The sequence below is a fragment of the Otolemur garnettii genome, unplaced genomic scaffold, assembly GCF_000181295.1.
Source record: "Otolemur garnettii isolate 467f Iridium unplaced genomic scaffold, OtoGar3 scaffold00025, whole genome shotgun sequence".
Lineage (NCBI taxonomy): Eukaryota > Metazoa > Chordata > Mammalia > Primates > Galagidae > Otolemur > Otolemur garnettii.
The window spans coordinates 7,100,988-7,109,350 of record NW_003852420.1 but is presented as its reverse complement, the minus strand read 5'-3'; the positions used below and the strand labels follow the sequence as shown (position 1 = coordinate 7,109,350).

The window sequence follows — 8,363 nt, the reverse complement described above, 5'->3', positions numbered from 1 at the left end:
GGTAATTATGCACATTCCTGCACCACTATGGACAGCAGTGTGGATGTAGAGAAGAGGGACCCTCACACTGCGGTAATTATGCACATTCCTGCACCGCTATGGACAGCAGTGTGGTGTTTCCACAAAAAAATAAAAATTTTTTTTTCCATTCTTGAGATGAAATCAATATATAATCACCCACACTTTCATACATAAGATAAAACACAATTATAGCCCAGTAAGAAGGTGAGAAGAGGAGGGGAAGGGAGTAGGATGGATGAGTGAAGGGAGGGTAATTGGTGGGACCTCACCTATTGTGCATATTGCAAGGGTACATGTCAAATATATTAAGAGTGGAGTATAAATGTCTAAACACAACAATTAAATAAGTGAGGTGAATGCTATGTTAACCAGTTCAATGTAAACATTCCAATTGTATATAAAATCAACTTGTACATAAAATTATTGTACCCCATAAATGTAGTAGCATACACAGTTATGATCTAATAAAAAAATAAAATAAAAATAGGACTACCATATGACTCAGCAATCCCACTGCTAGATATACTGAATATCTAAAAAAAAAAAAAGGAACTCAGTATGCTGAAAAGATATCTGCACTCTCATCTTCATCACAACACTACTCACAGCAGCAAAGATTTGGAAGCAGCTTAAGTGTCTATCAGTGCAAGGAATAAAGAGAATCAGTACATATATACAATGGAATATTATTCAGCCATTAAAAAGAAATCCTGTCATTTGCAACAACATGGATGGAAGTGGAGAACATTAAGTGAAATAAGCCAAGCACAGACAGACAGATCTCACATGTTCTCACTCACATGTGGGAGCTAAACATTCAAATCATTGGTTTCCTGGAGAAAGAGAGTAGAATGATGGTTATCAGAGGCTGGGAAGATGGAAGAGAATAAAGAAAAAGCATTAGGTAAAAGTGGGGGAGCTGAAGTGGGTGGTTAATGAGTGCAGAATATAGTTAGATAGATAGTTAGACAGACTGACTACTGACTGATAGCACAAGAAAGTGACCATAGTTAACAGTGAGTTATGGTATGTCGTAAAATAACTAAGAGTGGAACTGGAATGTTCCAAACACACAGAAATGATAAATGCTTGAGGTAGTGGGTCCCCAGTTACCATGATTTTATTAGTACACTTTGTACGTCTTTATCAAAACATCACATGTACTCTATACAACTATTATGTACCCATAATAATAATTTTTTAAAGTGTTGTACTTTAAAATTTTCCTGATTGCTAATGAGATGCTTATATATACACATATGCACTGTATATATTTTATATTTGTTTTTCTTTTCCTATGGATTGCTTGGTTTATGCTCAATTTTCACAGAAATAATACTTTTCGTGTATATAAATATACCTCTATTTTTCTCTTTCTGGCTTATGATTTTTCTCTCTTGCTTATGAACGTCTCTATATCCCATGATTATACAATGAATCAGCAAGATTTTCTCCCAAGATTTTAATTGCTTTGTATTTTATATTAAGATCTTTAATACCCTTCATTGGGCCAAATGGCCTGAGTCAGAAATGTGTTCCAAATTGTAAAAACCTTGCAAGTATTTGTCTACGTGTTCTCCAGTCACATTTGTTTCAAGTTTTATTAGTTCTTGTTATTCCAGTATAGCTTATTGTCCTCCGGTTTGAATTTGTTTCCCTCAGAGATCGATTTTGATTGTCTCTAGTAAATAACTGAATAACCTGGCTAATTTTACATTTGTGGCACATGTATTTTACTGGGGTTTGTGTGTTCTCCGTTTGTAAGCTAACTTCATGAGTGATTTGGCTTGCTCCTTGGTCTTCACCTACATTCTTGCCTGTAAATCCTTCCCCTAACTCGATCAAATCCCTGCTTTAGTTTTTCAGACAGATGAAAAGAATTTCCAAGGCAGAATAGCATCTCAAGTGCTAAAATCTTTGACAACTGAATTCATTAAAGTTAACTGTATTGATTTTTTTCTACTTGATTACGCAGAGTTCACCAAAGCGATGAGTAGGAAACCTCATTTGAAAATCAGATTAACTGAGAAACTTCAAAACTGAGTCCAGCAGATCAAATTGGAGAGGTGGGCTTGATATCTGAAAAAAACCAACTCTGACGATGGCCTGGTATATTAATTTCTAAGTCATTTTAAAATTAGAGGTTAAATTCAACCATGTTTTCCCCTCTTTTTTGTCCATTTCCCCAAAAGAGATTTTGTAAACTTAACATTAAGCAAATTCATGTTTGCTAATATTGTACTAGAAGATCTCCAAGACATAGCCTGCACAATCAGATTTCTCTTTAAAATCTATCTGTCCTGTGGTGACTTTTTCCCCCAAGAATGTGTTTTGAGGCCACAGCAGTGAAAAGGCAGAGCCAACTGAATTAAATTAAATAAACTATGAAAGTTTCATGAGACTTTTTTGTATTCCCCCTCCTTGAAGTTATTGCCATAATATTGCTGCCTAACAACCCCAAAACTCAGTGGCATAAAATCGTAAGCATTTACTAAGTCCACATGTTTATGAACTGGCCAGGCCACTCTCATCTGGACCAGGCTCAGCTGATTTCAGGAGGCTCCTCGTGCCTCTGTTTAGCTGGGGGTGGGGGTGGGGGTGGCTAAGAAAGTACAACCAGGCCACTTGTCTCCTCCTCTGGCGAGCGAGGCCGCGCTTGTTTACATGACAGCTGAGTAAGCTTCCGACAGTGAGAGCAGGCCTTTTGAAGTGTACACTCAGCAGCGCAAACACTTCTGGCACATTCTCCCATCCTGAACAAACTACAAGGCCTCCCTCCCCAGATTCAAGAAGCTAGAATGAGCTTCAAAGTCATAATGCAAAGTTTGTGGCCACCAGCAGGGGTGAAGAATGACTGCTATTTGTGCAATCAACCTACCATTCCCACCTCACGTACAGTTTGAGTTGCACAGAGACTCAACACGTGTTTGAGAATCAGAATCAGAATGTGGCAACTAGACAGGATGACGCTGAACCTCAGTGCAGGGGCGATCAAGAAGAAGCCATAGTGATCTGTGGAGAACCATGTAAGTTCAGACTTGTGGGGAGGGAAAATTAGGAGCGTCCAAAGTGGAATGGACAGAGCCCTCTGGTCTGAGCCAGATTTAAATCTGCTAGGAAAGAGACGACCAACTACCCACCAGCCTCGTGGGGCTCACACCTATGATTTGAATGATTGCCAACAATAAAAAATCAGAAGCTCTTACATGAAGATACAGATTTCTGACATCTGTTGAAAAATAAGAATCTGACAAGTCTCAAATAGAACTGAGTTGTTGGCAGCCCCATTAAATGGGGCCTGTTCTCCACAGCTCCTGAGAGTCCCCACCACTTTCTAGCACAGAGCTTGCTCACTGTACGTCCATGACTTGCCTGGCCTCTGTAAACAGTTTTGTAATTCTTGGTCTAGAATAGCTTTAGACTACAGACGAACGGGGCTTAGTTGGAACGGAGCCAGACATTGCCCTGTATACTTCTCGTATTTCCCTACAATGATTAAGTACGTAAGTAGATAAGAAGAAAAAGAAAAATCTCTACCCTGAAATGTAATAATAAATACAATTTTGAAATTAATTCATTAATAAATGGATGGCTTTTTTCAAAGAGTGAAATATATGGCATTTACTATGTCAGGAGTCAGTGACTTAGTCTAGAAGGCAATAAAATCTACTACTATTTCATAATAAAAGGAAAAGTCCACTAAAGTGAAACTTAGCCACAATTGGGTCCACGATCATAAACGAGTTATTAAAGATTATTCTTAAAATTGAGTTACTAAAATTTAAGTTCTTATTAGAATTAAATACTTTAAAATGTCAAAAAGTGTTGGTTTAAGTATTTGGCATTTTCTCACATTTCACTTTTTCCTTTTCTTTTTTAATAATTAAAAGAAAGAAACAGCACACTTACCACGCTTCCGGGGCCTTGTCCACTGATGACATTTAACCTAAGAGAAGTTGTCTGCTAGTCTGGTACAGTAATATATCCACAGCTAAGGTCCTCCAGGCTCACAAATGAAAATAGCAACCTGCCGTTTTCTCAAGACAGAGTCATTTACTTTTCTCCCTTCCCCTACTTCCCTTGGAAATGAAACTTTAATCAAAGGTATTACTGAAATAAAATTGCGGTAAGTTGATGATGAAGTCTGAGTGATCCTCAGTGGAAGCTGTTGAACACCAGGCTAAGATTTTACTCATCTAGAGTATAACATTGTAAAAGCTCTGCTTCCTTCTAAATTATTGGTACAGCATAGAAAGAATTGACAGTTGTCCTCATCACTGTATCTTTTTGAGTATGGATTTAGGGGATGTAAGTGCAGATTGGTTACATAGGTATATTTTGCATAGTGGTGAAGTCTGGGCTTGTCACCATCTCCTGAGTGGGATACACTGTGCCCATTAGATAATTTCTCATCTGTCTCCTCCCTCCCACCCCACTAGACTTCCAAGTCTTCAATGTCTATTATTCCACACTCTGAGTTCATGCGTACACATTATTTAGCTGCCACTTAGAAGTGGTCCTCTTGTCTTTGACGTTCCAGTGATTTGCCTATGCTGGTGCTAAGTGTGGGGCTGGGTTCAAGGTGCTCCATAATAGCCCAGCAATTCTTATTAGAATTTGTATGCTAGCACAACAGACTCATAAACACCCCACATTTTATGTCTGTGGAGAAGAGTTCACTTTCTATATTCAGCCTAAATCATTTTTTTTTCTTTTGACTGGGGCCAGGTTTGAACCCTCCACCTCTGGTATATGGGGCCAGTGCCCTACTCCTTTGAGCCACAGGCGCTGCCCCATTTTTATCAGATGTATTTTGATATGGAAAAAAAAACATCATGTGCACAAGATCCACAATTTATTATCTGAAAGTCTTGGCACCCGGTGTTTTAAGGAATAACCTGCCTAATTGTAGAAAGGTGGTGTGAGGCATATACCATGAGCGGAATACTCCAGGGAGGCCTGAGTAAGTCTCATAATCAAATAAATTAATGTATCTGCAGTAAAGTGCAGGGACAGTCACATGAAGGGGGATAAATAGCATCAGTATCAGTGCATGTCAATGCGTTTGCCACACATTAAAAAGAAAATTCCACATTTTATAACTTTGGGGATTCTAAAGTTACGACTAAAGGATTACTTAATGGAAGTTAAATTACTATGTGCTGACAAAATGTGTCTGGTGTAGAAGCAGAAGTGAAAGAAGTTAAACCAATGGGGATGTTGCCAAGCTGCTGGCACCGTCCACAAGGAGGTCTCAGGATGCCCTGCACTCTGGCCTCACGCTGGAGGCCCTGAGGGTGTGGGCAAACCCCAGAAGCCGGGCTGAAAACTGCAGACGGAGGACCTAGACACAGCCAGCATCCAGACGAAAAGTAGAACAGGAGCTCAGAATAGAACCCAGGCCAGGGGCTCCCAGAGTGGCCAAAGAGAGAGGCTTCATTGGAATTTAGAATCACTCCAGCGCTGAGAAATGTGGGACCTCGGGGCTCCCCCACACCTCCTGAATTCAGATCAAGATTCCAGATGATTTGTATATACCTTAAAGTTTGTAAACTTAAGAAAAGTTGCCTCAAGTCCCGTAACCAAGGTAAGAAGCACTTAGTCTGGTGTGATGTTTCTAAAATTATGCCCCCTGCTTTGCCGTTCAAGAAGGGGAGAGAATTTTATTTAAGATTCCAGGTTTTCAGCTGGACTCAGCACAGCAGAACTTTTTGGCAGACAACTCTCCCTGCTGTTCCCACCCTCTCCCCACTTTTACCAGAGAAACCTGACTTTTACAACTATTTTATGACCCAGGCCTCCATGTAAGCCTTCATTTAAAGTAAGGTTTCCGTCATTTAAAAAAGGCTGAAAATTTCTCCAGGGCACAAAATAGGCACATTAAAAGACAGTTTTAAAGGTAGGTAAAATGGTTTACAAGGCAAATAAAAATTAGAATGAAAAGGAATCCAACAAAGAGGTGATAAAAAAAGTCAAAATAAAAGTTAGGGTTGGTTCCAAGAGCTTGTGAGCTAGTTTCCAGCGGCTTTTTAGATGCACCTAGACGGCCTTCCCAGGCTCCGGCTGAAGGTTTAGATCACGAAGTCCACTCCACATGGCCCTGTCTACTCCCATCAGCTGCTTCTCTCCCCAGCCTGATTCACGCCCAACCTTGGCACGCTCGGCTATCCATAGCTTTCAACCCCTAAATACAAAAACTTCAGATCATTGTCTTTGACTTTTATAAACATTTCCTAAAGACCCACCTGTGTGTGTTGTGCATGTTGTCTGTAAATATATTCATCTTATTCCAAGTCTTTAGCATTATTTTCTCACACATAACCTGAACTTGACTTTCAGCTATGGACAAATCATATTTCCAGCTAAACAGTTTTACATCTTCTCTACAGGTGACCACTGAATGACACTTTAATTCATTCCTTGTCCCCTCCTGTGTACATGTCTTTCAAAGAGTTTCTCTGCCTGTGGGGAGTGGGTAATAGAAACCTAAATGCCCTCAAATCATTCTCCTCTCTTGATGTCTCTCAGCTGCAGGTGGAGCTGGAGCAAGAATACCAAGACAAGTTCAAAAGACTGCCCCTGGAGATTTTGGAGTTTGTGCAGGAAGCCATGAAAGGGAAGATCAGTGAAGACAGCAATCACGGTTCTGCCCCTCCCTCCCTGTCCTCAGACCCTAGAAAAGTGAACCACAAGCCTCCCTCCAGCGAGGAGCTGGGCGGAGACATCCCGGGAAAAGAGTTTGATACTCCCCTGTGATTGTTCCTGCCAGGCCTTCAGAATATGCATGGCCACTCAGGCACCATCCAACTCCCTCTTATTACTAAGATCACTGCCCAGGACCATCTTCCTGAGAAGCATCCCTTAGCCTAAAATCACACCAAAGGGAGAGTTCCGGAAGAATCCATGCAGAAGTCCCATGCTCAGGCTCCATGGGCCATGTGGAAGCCACTGCTGGTCTCCTAGTGAAGAGTGCATGTATGTGAGATTTTTGTTCTTTTCCAATAATAAATTCAAAGCAAGCAACTTGCAGGCTCCATGGAACATTTAATGAAGGACAGTGTCTTCTTTGAAGAAAATTGAACTCGTGGTTTTATTTGAAGCTCTAGTGTAAAGTATTTCAAAGTAATAGAAATAGTTTGAGAAATGCATAGCATTATTTAACACTATGGAACAGCATTTTTTTTCCTGACTGCCCCGCAACTATGTGCATATTAAATTGTCTCATCCTTTGCTTTGCAAGCACTGGTGGCTTGCAGTTTGCTGATTTATTTATCATAGAGGCATCTGTGTATTTGTTGCTGACATAGTTTTATTAGATACCTTAGTGATTCAAATAAGCTGGTTTTCTTTTGGGAAAAAATAAATCACTTGATTGTCTCCTTGCCCAGTGAAGCCATCCCAAGACTTAGCCATATGGATAGTATATTTGGCTGCATGAGCAAGGTGGCTGCACACTTGAGGCCATGTGCTATCTGAATTGACTATTTGCACTCAAAGTCCGGGAATCCATTGGCTGTTGGCCTGAAATGATCAAATAACTACAAAGGGTCTGTTATGTTGAATAAAGATAGTTAAGCTGATATATGTTAAACAGAAATTCAATCAGAGTGAACAGGTTCCAATGGTTATTTTGCTGTCTGTCATTTTTTATGGTTCATTTATTTTTAATATAGAGAGGAAGATTGAATATTTATCTAGAGAATACAAAGACCCACATATAAATTATATATATTATCTCCCTGTATATATATACGTATATATATCTGTATGTATGCCCTTGGCTGTACAAGTGCATACACACAATACACAAGATTGTAGATGTGTGTTTATCAATTGGCAATGGCCCACATCTCTTCCACAGACTTCAAATCAAATTCAGGGATAAATAGGTAGAGAAGAAAAGGGTCAAACATCTAGATTATATGGGTAGTAAATTATATAGAAATACTAAGAGATAATTGATGGAGCCTTTAATGCAAGTCAAGATAGATTTAGAACTTAGATAATAAATTTGATTTATATTTTGCAAGATCAAAAATCGGATTTTAATGTCAGATTTTAAGCTTGTTTTAGCAGTCAGAATATTAAGACAGCAATATGGAAATTTATTGGTATCTTACATAATTTTTAAGTCTAGCAGATTTCAATTTTATTCTAACATTATAAAAACTTTCATTACACATTTGCTAAGCACACTTAGTTCACTTTGCTGTGTCTTTATCAGTTCTTATTTTAGGTGGCCTAAGAGAAACAAATTATATCATGGTAACACTGATCAAAAACATTATCAAAAGATCTTAACTAAGAAGGAATAATTCAGTAGAGGAAAATATAATTTAGAG

The 8,363-nt window shown here is 39.2% G+C and overlaps 1 protein-coding gene across 1 annotated transcript in view; it reads left to right on the top strand.

The window, feature by feature from the left end:
- The window catches only part of PLCB1 (phospholipase C beta 1), a 723,078-nt gene extending 714,983 nt beyond the window's left edge, over window positions 1–8,095 (top strand). The window contains exon 32 of the mRNA XM_012804065.2: window positions 6,550–8,095. Within this exon, the coding sequence (XP_012659519.1) occupies window positions 6,550–6,777 (228 nt within the window). The 3' untranslated portion in view covers window positions 6,778–8,095. The remainder of the gene's footprint in view (window positions 1–6,549) is intronic.
- Window positions 8,096–8,363: the final 268 nt, after the last annotated feature.